Genomic DNA, 25,551 nt, shown 5'->3' with positions numbered 1-25,551 from the left:
AAAAATCGCATCATTGCAGAGTTCCCAAGCAAAAAACACTGCTGACAAAAAAGAACATAAAGGCTCATCTAATTTTTGGGGATCATCTTGATGATCCCCAAAGCTTTTGGGACAATATTCTGTGGACTGATGAAACAAAAGTTAAACTTTTTGGAAGGAGTGCATCCCATTACATCTAGCGTAACATTTGATAAAAAGAACATCATGCCAACAGTGACACATGGTGGTGGTAGTGTCATGGGTTGAGGCTGCTTTGCTGCTTCAGGACCTGGAGGACTTGCTGTGATTGAAGGAATCATGAACTCTGCTCTCTACTAACAAATCCTGAAGGAGAATGTCCGGCCATCAGTTCGTGTTCTAAGGCTGAAGCGCACTTGGGTTCAGCAGCAGGACAATGATCCAATGCACACCAGCAAGTTCTGGTGTATTTTAATGTGTTTCAGTTGACTAATGTGGGCTTACATTTATCAATTCTTTATGACATAAAATGCAGAATTGGTACCCAAAAGATGTACTTAAGCAAGGGTACTTCAAAATCATATTACTCACGAAGTACAAAGTAGTGGTCCAAGTTAGGAGTGGCCTAAGAGAAACAGCCTGGACATAATGACAGATTTATAATTATGAGATAATTTGGAAGGACATTAAATAAGAGAGGATTTTAGGATGACATTATTTTTATGTATATTGTCAGGCTTTGCATGCAGAGTTGAGTTACAAGACATAAATTAGCGTTGATTTTGCGTAAATGCGCATATTAATGAGAAGGGATACACAGATACCTAAAGGCTTTTAGCTTGTAAAAAACCCATTCAAATGTACCTCTGCTGCCTCAGCACACCCAGAACTCACCTCGAGGGGAAGGGGGTCCTTCACACCGGTGTTAACACGTAGCTGTCCACACTAATGCCCGGTTCAAAGACAAATGTAGGCACCACATGTCTAGCTACTGGAAATAAAGCACATCAAATTGTGTAAGGATATTTAGACTAGTATAAACATCTGAGCGCCATTTAGTTTTCAGAAAAAAAATTCCAATCCTTGTTTTCAATATAAACATATGGTCTCTTGGGGGCCCTCTGGTGGCCTGGGGGCCCTAAGCAGCTGCTTAGTCTTCGTATAGGCTGGGCAGCCCTTGGCATGACGGTTCATGCTCGGAAACCCTCCAGTGTGGCTGATTTAAAACAATTCTGCAAAGAAGAGTGGTACAAAATTCCTCCACAGTGATGTGAAAGATTCATTGTCAGTTATTGCAAACGCTTGACTGCAGTTGTTACTGCTAAGGGTGGTTCAACCAGTTATTAGGTTTAGGGGGCAATTACTTTTTCACATGAACCATATAGGTTCAGATGGCCTTTTTCCCTTCATAATTAAAATTGGCACTTAAAACCACATTTTGTGTTTACTTGTGATAATAAGAAAGGCATTCAAATCACAACACAAACAAATCAAAACATAAATAATCACAAATAACCATCATTAAAACAACATTTATAAATAAAAACCTTTGAGTCCTGGTGTAGTGCTGGTGTAGTCTTGGTTTACATTTCTCACCAGGAAAATCTGTGCCTGTGCCTCTTGTTTATTCTGTTCTTTTATAAAAAGTCAGCTTTGAACCCAAAGACGAACGCTCCTCCTTGGGCTGATATAAAAATGTGTGAAGTATTCAGACTTAAATGATCTGTGTTATAAATCGGCCTGGTGTAAAAGTGGTGCAGTGTTATTTGATCAAAGTTTCATATTTAAGCTCTCTAGTTTACTCACACTGTTCTGAAGGAAATACAGGATAGTACTCACATTTACTGAATAACTTGAATACAATAGTGCTTAGTAGTTTTCAGAGCCCATACTTTTACTCCTAGAGTAATGTATTGTACAGTGTAACAGTATTCTTACTTGACTGAAATCTTTAGTTACTCTTCCCACTGATCATGACCCTTTGACCCTTTTGTGACCCCAGCCCCTGGGACAACAGACACAAATTAGCCTTTGGCTATAATATGGCATGTTTACATTCATGTTGAACTATGTTTGTTCATTAACATGCATTGTCCCAATCAAATAAATAAATCTTAGTGACAAAGTCCATTATTCTGCCAAATGGATTTCTACAGCAGGACTACTGCAAGTCTAAATTGGTGCTAAATAATGAACTAAACCAGGATCGAAACTACTACTACTACTATACTGCTACTTTTGCAGCTGTTACTTCAACTACAATTACGTAAAACAAATGGCCACTTTGACTGCTTGGCAATAGGGTATATTATATAACTGTTAACAAAATGCTTGTATTAGGTTCCAAAAATTGTGCTATCAGAGAATATCATATGAGCCATGTATCGTGTATCATATCGAATTGTGAGGGACATTGTGATTCCCAGCTCTGCTTGGCAAATGTATTTCTAATAGGCAAAAATCCTACCACTGGTACTATTACTAACACTGTTGCTACTACTTCTGTTACTATTGCCACCATGTCTTATTACTGCTTATAAAATTTTGTCCATGTTGTAAAATGCAGACTGCGCCCTCCTGTGTCTGATGAGCTGAAAATCCCTCTTTCCCCTGAGACTTTAATTTCAATTTCAAACTAAAGTCAGAGTTACATAAGCCTCATAACTCAGACACTAAGCACCACCCGCCTCCGCTATACCCACCGTAAATTCTACAAACCCCAAATAACAAGAGATGCTATATGTGCAAGCCCCTGTGTTACTGTGGTTATGGTTGTCCTGTCTTCTTCCAATAGTAAGGAGGTTGTGGATTACACTCCTGATCTCTCTGACTGGAGTGTGCATGTCCTTCCTATGTTATTGTGGCAGAGTGGCTATCCTATCTCCTCCTCCCAGTAAGAACTTTGTGGTTTAGATTCTGATCTTTCTTCTGTCTGTAGATCCAGGCTGGGAGATGTTCCGTGTCGCAGAGAGGGCTCATGGGAGCTGGGTGAGCCTGTATTTGGAGGGAAATACCTCAGAGGTTCTTCAGAACGTGGGGCAGAAGGTTCTGAAGCAGTACCTCCAGGCTCTGGTCTCCATGAGTGCAGCTCTGAGCAGACAGCTAGGCCGATACGATATGTACTCTATGGTGGTGGGACTCAGCCTCGTGCTGCAGGTGAGGAACTCTGCATCACACAAATATTTAAAAATATTTACCATCTTTTAGCACAGCTGGATGTCTACATGCATGCACACCACTCAGTCTAAGGCAGTGGTTCTTAACCTTGTTGGAGGTACTGAACCCCACCAGTTTCATATGCACATTCACTGAACCCTTCTTTATTGAAAAATAAAATATGATTTTTTTTAAATTGAAGAGATATGCATGTTTTACTGGTGCACAGAATGCACTGTGCATTAACATCACTGTGTTCAAAGAATAAAACCAATACAATGCATGAACTCACACCAAATTACATACATACCTTTTCACAAAGACGTGACCTTTTTTAATACTACCACACTAAAATGATTTAAATTTTTAACCTTATGTATTTGTCGTAACGGTGCGGGTTGGACCAAAAGATGCAGACCAGAGCAGTTTTAACAGTGTTTATTTACAACAGTGATAGTTCACAGGCGGGCACGGGAACTGGGGAACAGGAAGCGGGCCAGGCGGGTGCGGTGCAGGTAGAGGCGGGCAGGATAGGAGCAGGTGCGGTACCAAGGCAGGCGGAGCAGACGAAGGCCAGAGCGGGGAGCGGGTGACAAACCAGGTCGCTGGTCCGGACTGGTTTAACCTGGGAGACGTGGAAGGTCGGATGAATCCGGAGAGACGGGGGTAACTGGAGGCGCACCGCCGATGGATTTATGATCCTCATGATCTTAAACGGTCCCAGGAATCGGGGGGACAGCTTACGGGAGTCCGTCTTCAGCGGGACCGTCTTGGCGGAGAGCCAAACCATCTGGCCAGGTTGGTATACGGGCGCCGGGACACGGTGGCGATCGGCCGTCGCCTTAGTGCGCGCTCCGGCCCGAAGAAGGGCCGCCCTGGCCTTGTTCCAGATCCGGCGACAGCGCTGGAGATGGCGCTGAACAGATGGGACGGCGAGGTCCCTCTCCTCCGTGGGGAAGAGAGGGGGTTGGTATCCCAGCGATGCCTCGAAGGGGGACATACCGGTGGCGGAACTCACGAGGGAGTTGTGAGCGTACTCTATCCAGGGCAGGTGAGTACTCCAGGTCCCGGGGTTGGCGGAGGCTGTGCACCGTAGAGCCGACTCCAAGTCTTGGTTGGCCCGCTCCGTCTGCCCATTAGATTGTGGATGGAACCCGGACGTGAGGCTGACCGTGGCCCCCAAACTGTCGCAGAAAGACCGCCATACCTGAGAGGTGAATTGGGTCCCTCTGTCGGACACGATGTCAACTGGGATGCCGTGGAGTCGGAAGACATGACTGGTCAGCTGGTCGGCGGTTTCTTTGGCTGTGGGGAGCTTAGGCAGGGCAACGAAATGGGCGGCCTTGGAGAAGCGGTCCACAATGGTGAGAACCACCATGTTCCCCTGGGAAGGGGGAAGGCCCGTCACGAAGTCCAAGGCGATGTGGGACCAAGGGCGACGAGGAACTGGGAGAGGATGCAAGAGACCAGAAGGGGGTGAGTGGGAGGCCTTGGCCCGAGCACATACCTGGCAGGCGGCGACATAAGCCCGGGTGTCTGTGTCCATCGTGGGCCACCAGAAGTGTCTCCTGAGGAGGGAGAGAGAGCGACCGGCACCAGGATGGCAGGCGAAACGGGAGGCGTGGACCCACTGGAGCACCTGAGACCGGACAGAATCGGGAACAAACAGTTTATCTGGAGGGCCGTTACCTGGGTCGGGGTCGTTGGTTTGGGCCTCTCGGACGGTGTCCTCGATCTCCCAATGGACCGCAGCCACCACACACGAGGAGGGGATAATCGTTTCTGCGGTGACCGGGCTATCCTCCAGGGTGAACTGGCGGGAGAGGGCATCTGGTTTGACGTTCCGAGATCCAGGGCGGTAGGTGAGGAGAAAGTTGAAGCGGCTGAAGAAGAGGGACCAACGAGCTTGACGGGGATTGAGTCGCCTGGCGGACTGGATGTACTCCAAGTTTCTATGGTCGGTCCAGACGATGAATGGTTGCTCCGCCCCTTCGAGCCAGTGGCGCCACTCCTCCAAGGCCAGCTTTACGGCAAGGAGCTCCCAATCCCCCACGTCGTAATTGGCCTCGGCCGAGGACAAACGCCGGGAAAAGAAGGCGCAGGGGCAGAGGCACGCCCCCCACTCCCGAGTCGGAGGCGTTGACCTCCACGATGAATTGCCGTGAAGGGTCGGGCTGGTGCAGGATGGGAGCGGAGGTAAATAGTCTCTTAAGCTTCTCGAAGGCTGCCTGCGCCTCAGCGGACCAGGCAAACTGCAAAGCAGGAGAGGTGAGTTTAGTTAAGGGCGAGATAACCCTACTAAAATCCCGGATGAAACGTCTATAAAAATTGGCAAAGCCGATAAATCTCTGGAGCTGTCTCCGGCTGGTAGGAACGGGCCACTCAGTGACAGCCTGGATCTTTTCAGGATCAGCTCTTACTTGGCCCCGCCCCACAATGAAGCCCAAAAAGCTGACCTCCTCTGCGTGAAACTCGCATTTCTCAGCTTTCACGAACAGTTTATTCTCGAGGAGGCGCTGGAGAATCTGGCGAACGTGCTGGTGATGCTCCTGGGGGGACCGCGAGAAAATCAAGATGTCATCCAAGTAAACGAAGACGAATCGGTTAAGGAAATCACAGAGCACATCGTTGATGAGGGCTTGGAATACGGCAGGGGCGTTGGTGAGACCGAAGGGCATAACCAAGTACTCGAAATGTCCCAGGGGTGTCTTGAAGGCCGTCTTCCATTCGTCTCCCTCCCTGATGCGCACCAGGTGGTACGCATTCCGCAAATCCAACTTGGAGAAGATGGTTGCACCGTGGAGGGGCGTAAATGCCGAGTCCAGTAGGGGGAGCGGGTATTTATTCTTTATAGTTATATTGTTCAGACCCCGGTAATCAATGCAAGGCCGCAGGGATTTGTCCTTCTTAGCCACAAAGAAGAAACCCGCCCCCACGGGTGAAGTGGACGGGCGAATGATTCCGGCAGCCAGGGACCCACGGATATAGTCCTCCATCGACTCGCGTTCAGGTTTAGACAGGTTATATAGCCTGCTAGATGGTAGTGGGGCACCCGGCAGGAGGTCAATGGCGCAGTCATATGGGCGGTGGGGCGGTAAAGAGAGGGCCTTGCTCTTGCTAAAAACCTCCCCCAGGTCGTGATATTCTGCAGGCACCGAGGACAGATTGGGGGTGTCTGGGGACGGACCGGCGACAGGAGCGGACCTCCCGGCCGGAGGAAGGGCGGACCGAAGGCACTTGGCGTGGCAATCGGGACTCCAGCCCGAAACTCCGCCCCTGGCCCAATCGAAAACAGGGTTGTGGGCGCGTAGCCAGGGGTAACCAAGGACCAGAGGAGAAGCGGAGGAGGACAGGACATAAAACTGACGGTTCTCTTGGTGGTTGCCGGACAGAATCACGGTGACAGGTTCTGTGATGTGAGTGATGAGCCCCAGAAAACGTCCATTGAGCCCCTGGGCGTTTAGGGGGCATTCGAGGGGCTCCAGGTAAACCCCGAGCTGCTCCGCGACTTGGGCATCAATAAAGTCCTTCTCAGCCCCAGAGTCGATAAGGGCGGAAACGCATAAAGTCTCCGTGCGAACGCACAGGGTGGCGCTGAGCCGCAGTCTATTAGTAGGGTCCAGGATGTGGTGCTCGCCCACCAGTACTCCCAGCGCTACTGGTGGGTTCCCCCTTTTGGCCGAACTGGGCAAGTGACCACGTAATGTCCGCGCTCACCGCAGTAGAGGCAAGCCCCAACCAGACGACGCCTCCGTTGACGCTCCTCGGCCGACACAAGGGTCCTGTCGAGTTGCATGGGCTCATCCGGCGGGGGCGGGGCAGCGCATGGCTCCGGCGGGACCGGTGACCGGCGTCTCTCTCGGCGACGAGCCCGTAGCCGGTTGTCTATACGGTGAGTGAGGGAGATGAGGGTCCGCAAGTCGGGGGGTTCGTCCCGGGAAACCAATTCATCTTTCAAATTCTCGTTCAGGCCCCGCACAAACACAGCCCGCAGCGCGCTGTCCGTCCAGTCCAGCTCCGCCGCATGTGTCCAGAATTCAATGGAATAGTCCGCTACCGTCCTGGAGCCCTGGCTGAGAGTCAATAAACGGAAGGCAGCATTGTCCTGGTAGTGCGGGTGGTCAAACACCAGCTTAAACGTGGACACAAACTCATTAAAATCCAGGCTATCCACAGACGTCTTCATTAGGCGCGCCTCTGCCCACTGGAGAGCTCTGCCCCGGAGTAATCCACATATATATCGGATCTTGGCGGCCCCCGAGCTGAAACGAGAAGGGCACTGCTGGAACATGAACTCGCACTGGAACAAGAATCCCCGACAGAGGTGAGGTTCCCAGCATACGGCTCCGGATCCGTGCCCCTCGGCTCCGGGAGGCGTGGCGGCGCTCCAGCTGCAGCAGGCGGGGTGACGAGGAGCGCGGCCACCTGGTGGTTGAGCTGTGCCACCTGCTGGGACAATGTCTGATTCAGCTCCAACAGAGTCCGAATTGATTGTTCATGCTGACCCAGCACCGCCTCGGGGTGAGAGTGCGTGAGGCGACGCGTCTGGTCCGGGTCTGAGCCTGCTTGGTCCATAGTGGCCAGACCGTTCTGTCGTAACGGTGCGGGTTGGACCAAAAGATGCAGACCAGAGCAGTTTTAACAGTGTTTATTTACAACAGTGATAGTTCACAGGCGGGCACGGGAACCGGGGAACGGGAAGCGGGCCAGGCGGGTGCAGTGCAGGTAGAGGCGGGCAGGACAGGACCAGGACGGGGATAGGAGCGGGTGCGGTACCAAGGCAGGCGGAGCAGACGAAGACCAGAGCGGGGAGCGGGTGACAAACCAGAGACCAGGACAGGACAGGAGGCGAGACGAGCAGGAGACGAGACGAGCCGGAGACGAGACGAGCAGGAGACGAGACGAGCAGGAGGCGATACCAGGGCTGGAACGTGGCGGCAGGAGCTGGGCGAGTGGAGGCAGGAATCTGGAGGGTGAATAAATCCAAATGAGCGTGTGCAGGAAAGTACCACATAACAAGACAAGCTAGAAACATTCACGTTTACACGCTGACGGTCTGGCACCGAGTGTAGACTGCCAAGCCTTCTTGTACTCAGCAGCAGGTGGTGGTGATTAGGCTGATGCGCCCCAGGTGCGCACGGGAGGAGTCAGGCACTCCACCCAGCTCCAGACACACAGGTAGGGGAGGGGGAGAGAGCACGGGAGGACAGGGAAAACCGACATCATGACAGTATTCCAATAATGAACTTATTGTATTTATGCTATTTATTATTTTTAACATTTTAACACACACCCATCACCTAATTTCCATCAGGCTAGAATAATAATGAATATTTACTGCAAATCAGTGTGACTTCTGCTGTTGCCTTTGAGAGACCAGTTCAGAAATGCATGGTTTCACCTTGGCAAGTGCCACTCTCATGTCATTTTCACAGCAAAATCTCTTCCTTTTCTTCATTTTTATGTCCAGCATCCTCGAAAAGGATTGCTCACAAAGACATGTAACAAACGATATAAAAATTTCCAGGGCTTTCCAAGCAAAAACAGGATACCTTGTCATTTGTCGACACCAAAACGTTGAGAGCGTTGTTGTTCTGAAGAGTTGCTGTTGAACCAGGCTCTGCTGAATTTCAATGATTTCGAGGTATTTATCATTGACATTTGCTGTCTTAACACCAAACATGAACGGCTGTCTCACCCATGCTGAATATGACTTGTAGGGAAGTATCCGTCGAGAGACTTTGCAAGCTCATCTAAGTGTGTGGCAATTGCTTGCTTCAATTCCATGGGTACAGAAATGTCTCTGATTCCAGACACATCTTCGATCTTACTTACACAGTTGTCCAGCAGGAGAAAGTTTGTGAAGTTATTGTTCTCTGTTCGTCATTTCCATAACGGTAGCTTTTTTGAAAAGCCTTCAGGTTTTCTTCTGCTTTGATGATGTTGACTCCACCACCCTGCATCTGCTGACTGAGATGATTGACAGCTGCAAATATGTCAGCCATGTACACTAAAATGAGAATGAACTTAGAATTTTTGAAGCAATCTGCATGACGATGTTGGTGCTCTTGCAAAAACAGGGCTAATTCCACATGCATGGCAAAAACACGATTCAGCACCTGTCCACGGGATAACCACCGAGCGTTAGTATGGTACAGAAGTACCTCGAATTCAGAGCCCATGTCTTTACACAGTTCACTGAAGATGCGGCACCTCAGTGCACTATTTCGCACATAGTTAACACATTCCACTACAATTTTTAATACTTCTGTCAGGCAGGAGGCAAGGTTTTTGTTGCCAACTCATGCCTGTGCAGAATACAATGCGTAACAATGATGTGTGGTGCATCGGCGTTCACTAGTGCACCAAATCCAGACTTTCTTCCCAACATAACTGGAGCTCCGTCCATACAAACTGCAGAAGCCATATCCCACGAAAGATTGTTGTCTCTGAAGAAGTCATCCACAAGTTTCTTCACATTGGCTGCCTTAGTTGTTGTTGTAAGAGGCTTACAAAATAAAAAAAAATCTTCCTTTATCACGTCGTCTTTCACATAGCATACAAATACAGCAAGCTGACTTAGATTAGAAACGTCTGTGGTTGGAGGCTGAATTTTGCCGGGCTTGAAATCAGATCTGCAACTACTTGAGCCAAGATGTCTTTGCTCATGTCCTCTATTCTGTTGCTGATGGTGTCATTTGAAAGGAATTTGGGATAATTTAACTTCAGCCGCATTTTTCAGCGTCAGATTCGAGATCTTCCAACACAGCTGGTTTTATGAGTGTTTCAGCAATGGTGTGTGATTTGCTGTGCCCTTTGTACAATGCTGTGAGGATCGGTTCGTTGATGGGTACAAAGCCAAGAGCAGGCAGAGTAGCCTTTTCATCAAATCTGGCTGTCTTCACCTTGAATTCAGCAAGCCTGGAGACGCTCGCAGTCCGCAAATGAAATGAGTCGGGTGTGTGTCTTGACCTCCGCAGAACCCCTGAGACTGACTCACCGAACCCCTAGGGTTCGATCGAACCCATGTTAAGAACCACTGGTCTAAGGTATACGCCAATCCACCCTCCACCACCTATTAGGGATGTGCAATGGCAGCATCCAAACACATTCAACAAGAAGTTCTGCATATGTTCATCGGTTCCAACATCGCTATCAGCCTATATCAGTATTGGGTACCAGTACTTTTTATCATTGTCCCAGTCTGTGTGTGTCTGTGTCAGTCCTAGTCAGTTCTCAGTGCATCAGATTTGTCTTTCTGAACAGACTCATGAGGAACTATGGAAACCGAGGAGACAAAAATATGGCTGCAAGTTACACAATCATGTAACCAATTATTCTATATCCCAGATAAAAAAGTCAAAAAGCCAAACCTAATGTGATGCTATCGCATCGCTTTGACTTTTCTGGGTAATGCCATGATTCGACTTGAAGTACTCTTACTTAAAATCCACAGAATCCACCAGGAAACAGCTTAAAGATTGACAAAATTGTGTTTCTCATTTAATTGTTTTTTCCTCCTCCATGACTTGCTGCTGTCTGTTCCTCGAATAGAAACTCCTGACCAATCAATCCTTTGACAAATACGATTACATTCAGTAACTGCAGAAAACAGATACACACTGCCCTTCTTATGGCTTCTTACGGACAGATGGTGTGACCTGGGCTTGAGATTGCACATGGGTTTGTCAACTAAAGAACTGTCAAGTGATGCTGTCACTTCCGGGTCCTACTGGCTGATTTCAAGCTTTGTTTTTAGGCCCGAGCCCCATGCACTCATCATTGCAGTATGTTTTCACGAAGTAGGCATGGGATATGCATATTTGGTTTTTTTTTGCTAGCATGTCAACGACAACATTGAGTCAATGGGCGAGCGTTAGCGCTCGTCTTTTGCCATTGACCCCATGGTGACGTAGGTAAAGTCGAGAGTTTTCAAAAAACGTATAATATGTCATTGTAATGTTATTGGATATAATGTTTTTGCTAAAATTATTATTATTTTCTTTTATTCTTCTGCTCTTTGTGCAGGGATTTGACCCCCTGAACATATTCAAAAACTCACCAAATTTTGCCCAAAATTCAGGTCTGCCATAAAATAAATGAAGAAAATAAAATAAATAAAATGAATTGAATTGAAAATGTATTTTTTTATTTGTAGTCCCGACATCAACTTTTCCATAGAGCCACGAAATTTGGTACACACATTCTTCAAGTGATACTAAACAAAAAATATATTATGACCACACCGTCAGAAAAAACGGAAGCCGGCCATCTTGGATTGAAAATTCTGAAATGCAAATTCAGCATTTTCACTGACGTCACATTTTAATCAACTCCTCTGAGGGGGCTTCACCTGCAGGGCTGAAAATCACTGTACATCATCTAGACAGTGGGGCAATCTAAAGCTATTCCAAGTTATGATGATGCCTATCACGGTTTGCGTGCGACAAAGCCATTGGAAGTTTTGAAATTTTCAAATGGCAAAATTTGCTCCCGTTTGCGCACACAAATTCCGATTCCGATTGGGCTAAAAATCAGTTGTAAAACTGTCATGCCTAATTCTGCTGCTTGTGGAAAGTAATTCAATTGGCACCGTCCTACTGATTACAAATACATTTTTATGGAGGGCTGAAAATTTCGTTTTCCCAAATGTTACGAAATTTGACACAAAATTCCACTGGGTCATCTCATCAATAAAGTTAACCAGACACATGTCGTCTTTTGCTCGGTGTTGCCATGGTGGTACGAGAAAGAGCCATGTTATCGTAATGGGAAAATTTCTAATTTTTCAAGTCTTATAACAACTTATTTGCTTCATTGAGGAATGTCAAATTTGCCACAGTGGCTCTTCAGGTTGTTCCTGTCGCTTAGTATTTTGCACGGTGTTTCCATGGCAATGCCTGGAAAAACCCACGTCTTTGCATTTTATGCATGAGCGCTTCCAAAGTCTTTTGACTTTGTTTGGTGACAAGTGCAGCCCAAAGCTGCAAATAAAACATAGGCAAGTGGCACATCAGCACCAACCTTAGGGAGTGCCAGGTCGGCCAAGTGCAAAGTGAGGGCCGTTCGATGCCACTTGTGGCTTTAATCTTTATTTCTTCTTCTTCTGCTCTTTGAGCAGGAATTTGACCCCCTGAACATATTAAAAAATTCACTAAATTTTGCCCAAAATTCAGGTCTGCCGAAAAATACATTTTTTATATGTTGCATAATTGGGCATAAAAAATGACGCGACAGCGCCCCCTGCAAAAAGTCAAAATACATTGCGTCAATGGGAGACGTCCCGACGTCAACTGTGCTGTAGAGCCACGAAATCGTCGGTACACTCATTCATCAAGTGATGCCAAACAAAAAATATTATTATTGCCATGCCCCCCTTTGCGCACACAAAGCCTGATTGGGCTAAAATTCGAATCAGTTGTAAAACTTTTTTTGCCTAATTCTACTGTTTGTGAAAGAAATAAAATTGGCGCGATAGCACCCCCTACAGGATATCAAATACATTTGTTTGGAGGGCCGAAAATTTTGTTTTCCAAAATGTTACCAAATGTGACAAAAAACTCCATTGGGTCATCCCAATCAATAAAGTCAATCAGACCCATGTCGTTTTTTTGTGCCATGTTGCCATGGTGATGGGCCAACTTGCCAGTGTTATCCTAATTGGAACGCTCCCAAATTTTCCCATTCATCACAAAATGATTAGTTTGGTGGAATAATGTGAAATTTGTCACCATGACTCTTCATGTCATCCCAATCAAAAAAGTCACGGCTCTAAGCCGCAATAAAACAGACACAAGCGGTGCGGCAGCGCCACCCTTAGTGAGTGCTGGGTCGGCTGAGTGCAAAGCACGGCCCTTGAGGGCCGTTCGATGCCACTTGCGACTTTAATTTGTTTTGTTTTTTGCCACAATGCTTTGTGCCGTGGACCCAGAAGTGACATCATTCTTAACAACTCTAAAGGAAGGAGAGTAGAATACAATGCAACTTATGTGAGGGTATTCAAAATATTAACATTTAAGAATCCCACACATTTCATAACATCTTTGTAGAGGTCTAGACTACGAACTACTACAAGGTTATCAATCAATCAATCAACATTTATTTATAGAGCACTTTACAACACTCAAGGTGACCAAAGTGCTTTCCAGTAAAATCAAATTAAAAACAAGTTAAAATCATACTAAAACAGTAAAATAGGAGAATAAATAGAATAAAATACATTAATACAACAAATTATAAATAATGATAATGTGTCACAACATTACTAAGTGTTGAAAGCCAGTCTGAATAAATATGTTTTAAGCCTGGATTTAAAAAGACCGAAGTCAGTAATGTTGCGCACATCAGGAGGCAGTTTGTTTCCTGAGTTTGGGCCCAGTAACAGAGAAGGCCCGATCACCCCAGTGTTTGTATTTAGTTTTTGGAACTTCCAAAAGGAGTTGATTTGATGACCTCAAGGCCCGGTTTGGATTTCGGACCACTAACAGTTCAGCCAAGTAGGGCAGGGCGAGGCCATTAAAAACTTTAAAAACAAAAAGTAAAATTTTAAAATCAACTCTAAAAGTAACAGGAAGCCAATGGAGTGAATAAAGGACTGGGGTGATGTGTTGGCGTCTGGATGTGTTGGTTAAAAATCGTGCTGCAGCATTTTGCACAAGTTGGAGGCGACCCAGGGACGACTGAGAGACACCAACATAAAGTGAGTTACAATAATCTATTCTAGAGCTGATAAAAGCATGAATCGTTTTCTCAAGGTCATTGCGGTTTAAAAATGGCTTAACTTTTGTTAAAAGATGTAGCTGAAAAAAGCTTGCTCTGACCACGCTGTCAATTTGTTTGTCAAATTTAAAAGCGTTGTCAAGAATGACCCGAGATTTTTAACAGTTGGCCTGAGCCTTGAGGTCAGTGAGCCAAGATTTAAGGGGGCAGAATCACCAAACAAAATATATTCAGTTTTTTCTTCATTTAAATGCAGAAAATTTTGTCCTAACCACAGCTTGATGTCTGCAATACAATTGAACAACGATTCAAGCGCGTCATGTTTCCTTGACATTACAGGTAAATATATTTGAATATCATCTGCATAGCAGTGGAACGCAAGCTTGTACTTGGCTATAATTGACCCCAGGGGCAGCATATAGTGAGTGAAAACAGGACAGGCCCAAGAATGGAACCCTGGGGTACTCCACAAAACAGGGAAGCAGTGGAGGATGATAGTTCACCTATCTGTACTGAGAAGGTCCTATTGGTCAGGTATGAGGTGAACCACTCAAGTGCTGCACTGCGAATGCCAACATGGTGGTTTAGCCGGGACAGAAGGACCGAATGGTCCACTGTATCAAAAGCAGCTGTTAGATCTAGCAGCACTAATACAACAGGACATTTGGCATCAACAGAAAGGGCGATGTCATTGTGAACTTTCAGCAATGCAGACTCCGTGCTGTGGCGTGATCTGAACCCGGACTGGAATTTCTCTAGAATAGAGTTTTCGTCTAAAAATGACTGCAATTGTATAAAAACAATTTTTTCAAGAATTTTTAAAATAAAAGACAAGTTAGAAACAGGTCTAAAATTAGATAAAACTGAAGAATCCAAATTAGGTTTTTTAAGAAGAGGCCTAACTATGGCATGTTTAAAAGCACTTGGGACACATCCTGAACTAAGACAAATGTTGACTAAAACCAAGAGGGAAGGCCCAACAGTGCTGAACACCTTCTTTAGCAACTTGGTTGGTACAAGGTCCAGCGGACAGTTTGTTGCGCTCATATGTTTAACTACATCAGTGAGAAATGAAAGTGAGACTGATTCAAAATGGTCAAACACAGCAGAATGAGTGGCAACAATAGGTAGGTCTAAGCTAATGCTGCAGCTAGTTAGCTGTCGAACAGACACCACTTTGTTAACAAAAAAGCAAAGAAAATCTTCACAAGTGGAAACTGAGGCGTCAGTCAAAGGAAAAGTGCCTGGATTCACTACAGAATCAATTGTACTGAACAGCACTCGGGGAGAATGACCATTACTAGCAAATTTTTACACAGAATAAAACCCCATGGAGACACAGGGAGGACATCTGACACAGAGAGATTTAGTTCTCAAAGAGAATTAGGGATTATCTATACAAATGCAGATTTGGGGATTTGCTAATTGAAACCATTAAATCTTTTATTCGATTATGATATTTGTAGGCCTTTACTCCTCCATTTTAAAACAACATCACAGTACAGTTGTATCGTCTTTGGTCTCTGGCAACTCCGCATCACTTTTCCCTCTGTACGCCAACTTCATGATGAAAAATCCATCCACAGCTTAAGAACTCCACAACACTATAAATAATTCTCTGCACATTCATAAAGCAGCTTTATTTTTAAATGTGAACCGTGCAGACTCAGCAGAAGCTGGACACAAGGACAGGGTTAAAATGAACCAGAGAGAAAAACAAGGAGGACAAGAAATATGAACATCTAACATTCATATTTCAGTATTTCTGTGCATTTTAACAAGGCATAAATATGTTTAAACCAACTAGATTTTAGCATTCAAATTGTCAATCCAAGTGAGAGACTAATATAAGGCTCATTCTGCTTTCTGATTGGATAATCTTGAGAACCAAAACACCAAATTATAACATTAACGATCATAGAAGGCAGAGAATAAATATAGAAAGAGGATAGTAGGGCATCTGACACACAGGGAAACAGGAGGATGGGAGGGCACCTGACACACAGGGATATAAGAGGATGGGAGGGCATCTGACCACAGGGATATAAGAGGATGGGAGGGCATCTGACACACAGGGAAACAGGAGGATGGGAGGGCACCTGACACAGGGATACAAGACAATGGGAGGGCATCTGACACACAGGGATATAGGAGGGTGGGAAGGCATCTGATGCACAGGCATACAGGAGGATGGCAGGGCATCTGACACACAGGTTGATGGGACTCTCTCTCTCCTCAGCTGGTGGTAATGTTGGTGCTGTCGATGCCGGAGTGCCTCAGTGGAGCCGCCCTGGTGGACGTGCCTGTGTTACCCTCTCTCCTCTCTCTCCCGTTCCTCCTTCTGTGTGTGCTGATGGGAAGTGTGCACGTGTGGGTGTGCACATCGGCTCATGGTGCGTGCTTCCTGTGCTCTCTGCCCTGGAGCCTGTGCTTCTGTGTGATTGGCCTGATGGGGGCCTTGTGCTGTGTGACCGGAGCTCTGGTAGTCAGAAGGCTGAGCCCAGGGGACAAACACAAGGTGAGAGTTTAAACTGTAATAAAGCTGTTTACAATATGCATTTAAAGTGTGTGTAAATTATGGCTGCCAAAGTTAACTCATGTGATACATCAAACTAAAAGTTATGTATGTCATGAATTAATTATAAGATAATGCAAATTAATCACATGGTCTGTTTTGACCATCATACGTGTAGATTGGGGTGAGAGACCTCCTGACTGAGAGGACTGTGCTCAGGAGCAGAGCTGATACGATGCGGTTGTACTTTTCCATCGGGCCTTCCCATTGACTGTTCATAGATATTACAGACGTCATCTTGTCATATAGTTATAATAAGATAGACAGAAATCAAAATGACTGCAGGTGGTGCCTCCTCCGGAGGATACAGTGGTCCCTTGCTATATCACAGTTCACCTTTCGTGGCCTCATTGTTTCGCAGATTTTTTTTGTGTGCGATCTTGCAGGCTTTTTTTTACAGCATATGAACGCGCATTGTGTTCTGCGTCCTGATTGATTAAGGGACTGTAGACCATTGTCAATCAATTTCCACCATGCCGTGTCTCCTGTACAGTACAGAATGTGTTCAGCCAAATATATGTAACCTTTGATTTATTTGACGCATATTATTTCATGTATTAACATTTATTTGGGTGATTAGTATTTTGTTTATTACTTTGTACTTATTTTATTAACAATTAATATTATTTATTATATTATGTTGGATACATTATTTACTTTGTTCATAATAATATTGGTTCCTATTTATTGTTGTGGTACAGTGCAGTTGAGGAGCGCACCGATAAAAATGTAACAAGAGCGAACGCACACAGGGCGTGCATGAGATGACATGAATTATGTTATTGAATAAAGACATGCTTGTCTATTTAAGCAAGGAAGACAGCAAGAAAATACATAATCTTAAATCTAACTGTAACCTGCCATACCCACAGCCTCAAGAGACTGGTGAGAACAATATATTAGGGTTACATTTTGTTGTAATACTGGTGTAGGGTGGACCGAAGAGGTGCAGAACTCGGGGCAGATTTACAGTGTTTATTTACAGTTTGTGCAATATCAAACAAGAGTTCATTAATCCAACAAGGAGCGCGGAGCAGGGTGCGAGCCAGAGCCCAGGGATGCTTCGCGGAGAGCAGACACAGGAACAGGGAACAGCCAGGACCGGAGCGAGGACAGGACCGGGAACAGAGCCAGAGGAAGCCGAGCAGGGGCGGTCCGCAGAACGGGAGCCAGAAGGGGGAGACGTGGAGCAAGCCGGAACCCAGGACGAGACAAGGAGGTGAAGACAAGGAGTAGACTGTACCGGAGCGAGAGCGCAGGGTTACTGGTGAGACACAAGGAGGTCCTGGACGGAAGATGGTGTCCAGCGGAGCAGCAAGGGTCCTGAGGCAGGAGAGGACAGGTCGGGAGTGGACAGGTCGGGACAGGACGGGGAGTGGGAGGCCTTACCCCGGGTACACACCTGGCACGTGGAGACGTAGGCCCTAGTGTCTTTCTCCGGGATATGAGGCTGTCACACCAAGAGCCACTGTTTGGCACCCCCTTTTTGGCCGTACCGGGCAGGAAGCCAGAAAGTGTCCTGGTTTGCCACAATAGAGACATTCCCCTGCCAAGCGGCAACACCGTCGACGCTCCTGGGTGGATAAGCGGGTCCGGTCAATCTGCATAGGCTCCTCTGGGGGCAGCGAGGAGGTACGGGTCTTGTGCCGGACAGGCGACCAGCGTCTCTCTCTCTGCCAACCATCACCTATCTGGTTGGCAAGCGGAATCAAGGATCCCAGGTCAGGAGGCTCCCCTGCCGATGAGAGAGCCCGGTCGAGCTGCATAGGTTCATCAGGAGGCAGCGGGGAGGAACGTGTCTCGTGCCGGACTGGTGACCGGCGTCTCTCCCTCTGGCGCGCCTGTAGCCGATTATCCATCCGATTAGCCAAGGTAATAAGAGAGCTTAAGTCGGAGGGCTCGTCACGGGAAACCAGCTCGTCTTTTAAATGCTCGTCACGGGAAACCAGCTCGTCTTTTAAATGTTCGTTAAGCCCTTTTAAAAAGGTGGCCCGTAGCGCACTATCGGTCCAGTCCACCTCTGCAGCATACGTCCAAAACTCGATAGTGTAGTCTGCTACAGACCTGGACCCCTGGGCGAGGCTTAACAAATGGGAGGCGGCATTAGCCTGGTAGTGCGGGTGATCAAAAACTAGTTTAAAAGCGGACACAAAGTCATCAAAGTTCAAATTGTCCAAAGCAGTGTTAGCAAGTCGTGCCTGTGCCCACTGGAGAGTGCTCCCCCTGAGTAGTCCGCAGATGTACCGTATCTTGGCAGCATCTGAAGTGAAACGGGTTGGGCACTGGACGCTGGAACATGAACATACATTGAAACAAAAAACCCCGACATAGGCTGGGCTGACCTGAGTAGGGGTCGGGATCCATGCCCCTCGACTCCGGAGGACCCGGCGGCGCCACAGTGACAGGAACCGCGGGCAAGGCAGGGGGCAAGGCAGCGGGCAAGGCAGCGGGCAAGGCAGCGGGCAAGGCAGCGAGCAGCGCAGCGACTTGACTAGTGAGCTGCGACACCTGTTGTGTCAGTTGAGACACTTGCTGGGTGAGGGTCTGATTGCACGCCAACAGAGTCTGCAAGGCCTGGTCGTTTTGTCCGAAGATTATTCCGTGGTGCGTGAACGCCTGGCGGAGGCGAGGTATCCGCCCCCTTCGAGACAACTGTTGTTGTGATTTTGGGCGTTACAAAAAAATTAAATGAATTGAATTGAGTCTGCTTGGTCCCTTTCATGGCCAGATCGTTCTGTCGTAACACTGGTGTAGGGTGGACCAAAGAGGTGCAGAACTCGGGAGAGATTTACAGTGTTTATTTACAGTTTGTGCAATATCAAACAAGAGTTCATTAATCCGACAAGGAGCACGGAGCAGGCCGCGAGCCGAGCCCAGGGATTCTTCACAGAGAGCGAGGCAGGAACAGGGAACAGCCAGGACCGGAGCGAGGACAGGAGCGGGAACGGAGCCAGAGGAAGCCGAGCAGGGGCGGTCCGCAGAACGGGAGCCAGAAGGGGAGACGTGGAGCAAGTCGGAGCCCAGGACGAGACAGGAGGTGAAGACAAGGGGTGAAGACAAGGAGTAGACTGTACCGGAGCGGGAGCGCAGGGTCAGGAGCGGAACCAGAGGGCCAGGAGCTGGGATGGGTCGAGAGAGCCGGAATGTTTGACACACCGGATGATCTGGCCCCGAGTGTCTTCTCCCAGCTCCTCTTATCCACGGCAGGTGGCGTTGATTGCCTAATGAATGCAGGTGCGTGGGGGAGGAACCGGAACTCCACCCAGCTCCAGGTTCAAGCAGGTGGGGGAAGGGAAAAGCACACAGGGAGACAACACAGGAGACAGAAATGTGTGGATCATGACACATTTACATAAATGTTCAATCAATTCAGTTCAATTTTATTTTTCACAATGGTCAATGTTGTATAAGGCATATGCATACACACTGCATATACAGCATATACATATACAGCATATAGCATAAACACATGCAGATTTACACACACAAGCATTTTACATACTACATACAGACGTGGATATTGTATACATATTTCCGTTTACATATGTATGGCAGTATAAATGACACTGTGAAAACATGGACATCCTAAGAAGCTGTATAAGCTTTTGAAATGGGGTTCATCACTCCTCATCATCAAGCCTAAATCTTCGCAAAAATGTGAATTCAGTGTAATTTTCTGTCAGGTATCCACACTATCACAACCTCCTGTTGGCAAAGGCAAGAAAGCCTTCTTTCTTTGAATGTGATCGGATCGTTGAGCTGCATCAGCAAGGCCTCTTGCAGCGTGCCATTGCTGCTGAGGTTGGACGCAGTAAGACAGTCATTTTAAAATTCTTAAAACATCCTGAGGGTTATGGGAAAAAAGTCAAGTGGTAGACCCAAAAAAATGTCACCAGCCCTAAGCTGGAAGATCCGATTGGCTGTCCGTCAAGACACGGGACAATCCTTGGCCCAAATTAAGCTTGTCACTTGTGCCAAAAGCAGTCCTATTACCATTAGACGGCATCTCCCAGAGAAGAGTTTTAAGAACAAAAAAACTTCTTCAAAGACCTTGTCTCTTTCAACGGCACAAAATTGCCCATTTGTAGTTTGCACGAGAGCACCAAACCACCTTTCAATGTCCCATTTCAAGGGAAATTGAACGGTGGAAGAAAGTTTTATTCTCTGATGAGAAAAAATGGAACCTTGATGGTCCTAATGGCTACAACATTATGACAAGGAGATACCACCTGCTCCCACCCTCACCTTGAGGACTCTAGTTCTGTCAAACATCAACATATTTCCACAAAGTTGGTCTCATTCGTTCCGTACAGGTCGAGAGAATATAATCCAGTCAAGAAAATATGTCCACAAAATAAATTAAATCCTCCTTGTCCAATCTGCTTCAGGAAATTATTCCAAACGTGAAATCTGCTCCGTCACTTTTTTGCACTTCTTTTGTCAATTTCAGGCATAATAAACTTCTCACAGCACCAACTTTGTTCTTGAGTGCTAAACAAAGGTGTTAGCTTGTGATTGACACCAAGGTTGGCCAATAAGGTGGGGGTTGTGGGTTACTGGAGCCCCAGACAGAGAATCAGTGCTACAGATGACTGAAAGTTTACGCCCCACTCTTCCCCTTGTAGAATCAACCAGTTACATTACACACATTTGGTGATGTTTTCCCCTTACAGTCAATGAGCAGTGGAACACGACAATGCTGTTCTAGATCGGTAAGCGTGGTTTATTCTGCTGTGATTCTGACACCTGTGGGTAAAACTATTGAGTGTTACCTTTACAAAGACCTCAAACTTGTGTATTTACTACTGGGGGTTCAATAACGGTCATTTTAATTTGGAGAGGTCAAAACAAAGTCAGTTTCACCAAAGTGACCCGCAATTCTAAGGGGTTAATTAAGCAATGGAGCTTCAGATTGTCCAGAAGCGTCAAACAGCAGCTGGCTTTGTGGAAATGTTGCAGGGGCTATCCCCCATGACTGAAGGCCATCATCTCTGTGGTAAGGACTGGGTTTTTCAACAGGACAATCCTGCAGTGTACATGCATACCTATTTATGAACAAAGAGAAAACTCAATGCAACATAGGAGAACTTGAGCCGCAGTAAGTCAGTCAGGCACAATCATTTTTCAGTTGTTTACACTTTAGATGTCTTTTGAATATAGGTAATGAGGCAGACTGGTTTAATATCAATGTTTAATTCATTTGATAAAGTTCGGGCAAAAAAGTATTTTTTTATTCAGCCACCAATTATGCAAGTTCTCACACTTAAAAAGATGAGAGAGGCCTGTAATTTTCATCATAGGTACACTTCAGCTGTGAGAGACAAAATGGGGGGAAAGAATCCAGGAAATCACATTTGGCATATTTGGTCACCTACAAACAAGCAAGACTTCTGGCCCTCACAGACCTGTAACTTTCTTTAAGAGGCTCCTCTGTCCTACACTTGTTACCTGTATTAATGGCAGCTGTTGAACTTGTTATCAGTATAAAAGACACCTGTCCACAACCTCAAACAGGCAGACTCCAAACTCCACTATGGCCAAGACCAAAGAACAAAAGAAGGAACAAAAATGTAGATCTGCACCAGCCTGGGAAGCTTGGTGTGAAGAAATGTGGACGCAATTATTAGAAAATGAAAGACACACAAGACCACTGATAATCTCCCTCGATCTGGGGCTCTGGGCAAGATCTCACCCCGTGGGGTCAAAATGATCACAAGAATGGTGAGCAAAAATCCCAGAACCACACAGGGCGACCTAGTGAATGATCTGCAGAGAGCTGGGAACAAAGTAACAAAGGCTACCATCAGTAACGCATTACGCCACCAGGGACTCAAATCCTGCAGTGCCAGACATGTTCCTCTGCTTAAACCAGTACATGTTCAGGCTAGGGATGGGACGATATACGATAATATCGTTAATCGCGATAAATAAGGTCCACAATTAATCGTTCGTGGCATTTTTTAATAATCGCGATCAACGCGCACGATTATAATCGCCTTTACGGCACCACACTGCCTCATGTTTCCAGTTCCAATACAACGTTTAGATGTTAGTTTGTGGTGTTTGCCCACTCTGACATAGCAATGGCACTTGTAGCTTCTGTGCTTATCTATGTCTGAACTATATTCTGTCAGATATCAACAATAAACAAAGTCTGATCCGTAACTCTCCACAGGAACGTACCAGTGCGTGCCTCACCCGTGCGCACAGATGAGACGCTAATGTGTGCACATCTTAGATTTTTACCTACAATAATGCAAACTGCAGAATAAAACAACACCTTTTAAACAATAGACAAATTAAGTCTAATTCATACAGCTGAACACAAGTGTGCCAGAGCGCATGGTCCGAATGCGCACTATATGCACAGAAGCAAAGCTAAGCATGGCATTGAGGAGTACACATTTTCTTCCGGGTACGTCTGTTTACGGAAAACCATGGCATGTGATACATCATCCTGTCCCGCTGCTCATTGGCTGTAAGGGGAAAACGTCACTAAATGTGTGTGATGTAATTGGTTGATTCTACAAGGGGAAGAGTGGGGCGTAAACTTTCAGTCATCTGTAGCACTGATTCGCTGTCTGCGTGTCAGTAACCCACAACCCCCACCTTATTGGCCAACACTGGTGTCAATCACAAGCTAACACGTGTGTTTAGCACTGGGGAACAAAGTTGGCGCTGTCAGAAGTTTATTATGCCTGAAATCGACAAAAGAAAGGCAAAGAAGTGACGGAGCAGATTTCATATTTGGAGTACTTTCCTGCAGCAGATTGGACATGGAGGATCTTATTTTGTGGACATAATTTCTTGACTGGAATATATTCTCTGGACCTTTACGGAACAAATGAGACCAACTTTGTGTGAATATGTTGATGTTTGACAGAACCAGAGCACTCAATGGTAAGTGAAGTCCAGATTCACACTTTGTGACTTTTCTGTAAAAACGTCTTTCCTGTCAGCACTGTGGTGATTGCAGGTGAAAATGGTTTGCATATCCAGAAAGACGAGTGCTGCAGCTTTCATTTGATGTGTAGATTGTTTGTGCGGGTGACACAGAAGTGTATGTACATTGCTGTAAAGTAGGTCCGGGCCGTCACAACGTTAACAGGTTAATAATTATCGTGATAATATCGTTAATCGCGATTATTTTGGCCACGATAATCGTGAGTCTAAAATTTAATATCGTCCCATCCCTAGTTCAGGCCCGTCTGAAGTTTGCTTGAGAGCATTTGGATGATCCAGAACAAGATTGGGAGAATGTCATATGGTCAGATAAAATCAAAATAGACCTTTTTGATGAAAACTCAACTATTCGTGTTTGGAGGAGACAGAAGGCTGAGTTGCATCCAAAGAATTCCATACCTACTGTGAAGCATGGAGGTGGAAACATCATGATTTGGGGCCATTTTTTCTGTGAAGGGATCAGGACAACTGATCCGTGGAAATGGAAGAATGAATGGGGCCATGTATAGTGAGATTTTGAGTGAAAACATCCTTCCATCAGCAAGAGCATTGAAGATGAAACGTGGCTGGGTCTTTCAGCCTGACAATTACTCCAAACACACTGCATGGGCAACAGAGTGGCTTCGTAAGAAGCATTTCAAGGTCCTGGAGAGGCCTTGCCAGTCTCCAGATCTCAACCCTATAGAAAATCTTTAGAGGGAGTTGAAAGTCCGTGTTGCCCAGTGACAGCCCCAAAACACCACTGCTCTCGAGGAGATCTGCATGGAGTAATGAGCCTAACTACCAGCAACAGTGTTTGAAAACCTTGTGGAGACTTACAGAAAATGTTTGACCTGTGTCATTGCCAATAAAAGGTATACAGTGGTCCCTCGTTTATCGCAGAGGTTAGGTTCCAAAAATAACTGCAATAAACGAAATCCGCGAAATAGAAAACTTTTCTTTTTGCAATTATTATATATGTTTTAAGGCTGTAAAACCCCTCACCACACACTTCGTACACATTTCTCAGACAGGTATTAACATTTTCTCACATTTCTCTCTTGTTTAAATACTCTCAAAGTTCAAACCTTCATAGACCTAAGAGGTTGGACACACAAGAAATGATTAATAGTGACTCACACGTTTTTCACAGTTCGTCTGACCACGCCTTTTCATCCTGCCGCCACTCCACTGTAATGTCTCGTAATGTTTTTGTTTTTTTTCCTGCAGTCACTGATCCACAAAGCTAAAGCAGACCCCATCCGCAAGATGGTTATATCATTTTTTGCATCCTTGTTAAAACTTATTGCTGCTGTCATCCTTATGTTATTTTCCTCCTTCTTTATGTCGAGTTTACATGCAAAGTCTGTGGTGGATGTGTGTCTTGTCCGCACTGCATTTCTGCGGCGCATTTTCAAGCATCAGAGCGGCGCGAATCTGGCGTTGACATGGAGCGTCTTGAGTGTTCAGGCGTCAGACACTCTGTTCACATGTCCAAAAGTTGAAAAAGCTGAACTCTTTGGCGTTTGACACGCAGCGTCAACCAATCAGAGACTGCGCTCATTATCCAGAACAAGTAGAAAGACATTAGCCACAAACTAGCAGCAAATTAATTACACATTCTGTACTGTACAGGAGACACAGCATGTCCCTTAGCCAATCAGGACACAAAACACAATGAGCATGCAAAATTCCACAAAAAAAAAACAAACAGCGAGACTGTGAAAAGTGAACCGTGATATAATGAGGGAATACTGTATAACAAAGTATTGAGATAAACGTTTGTTGTTGACTAAATACTTATTTTCCACTATAATTTGAAAATGCATTCTTTAAAAATGAGACAATGTGATTTTCTGCATTTTTTTTCTCAATTTATCTCTCATAGTTGAAGTCTACCTACGATGAAAATTAAAGGCCTCTCATCTTTTTAAGTGGGAGAACTTACACAATTGGTGGCTGACTAAATATTTTTTGCCCCACTGTATTTGTGTCCATCTGTAGCAGACACTAAAGCTTTTTCTAAATTTCTCTTTTAATAGGCAGTTTTTCCTTGTATTGTGCTGATGAGAGGATGAGTGCGGTGGGACAAGGTCACACAATCGACTGTTTGTGTTTGTGGACCATAAACTAAAGAAAAACTCTATCTGCAAATAGAAGCACATTAGTCCTGGACACATCTGCAGTGGGCAGGCTCCTTC

At 45.9% G+C, this 25,551-nt stretch overlaps 1 protein-coding gene across 1 annotated transcript in view; it reads left to right on the top strand.

Annotated features, from left to right (window-relative positions):
• Window positions 1–25,551, top strand: part of pigg (phosphatidylinositol glycan anchor biosynthesis class G) — a 130,038-nt gene that overhangs the window by 51,301 nt on the left and 53,186 nt on the right. Inside the window, exons 7-8 of the mRNA XM_055224874.1 lie at window positions 2,897–3,114; window positions 16,073–16,351. Of these exons, the coding sequence (XP_055080849.1) occupies window positions 2,897–3,114; window positions 16,073–16,351 (497 nt within the window). The remainder of the gene's footprint in view (window positions 1–2,896; window positions 3,115–16,072; window positions 16,352–25,551) is intronic.

The sequence above is a fragment of the Periophthalmus magnuspinnatus genome, chromosome 10, assembly GCF_009829125.3.
Source record: "Periophthalmus magnuspinnatus isolate fPerMag1 chromosome 10, fPerMag1.2.pri, whole genome shotgun sequence".
NCBI lineage: Eukaryota > Metazoa > Chordata > Actinopteri > Gobiiformes > Gobiidae > Periophthalmus > Periophthalmus magnuspinnatus.
The sequence above is the reverse complement of the archived record's forward strand: the minus strand, read 5'-3'. Positions and strand labels throughout refer to the sequence as shown.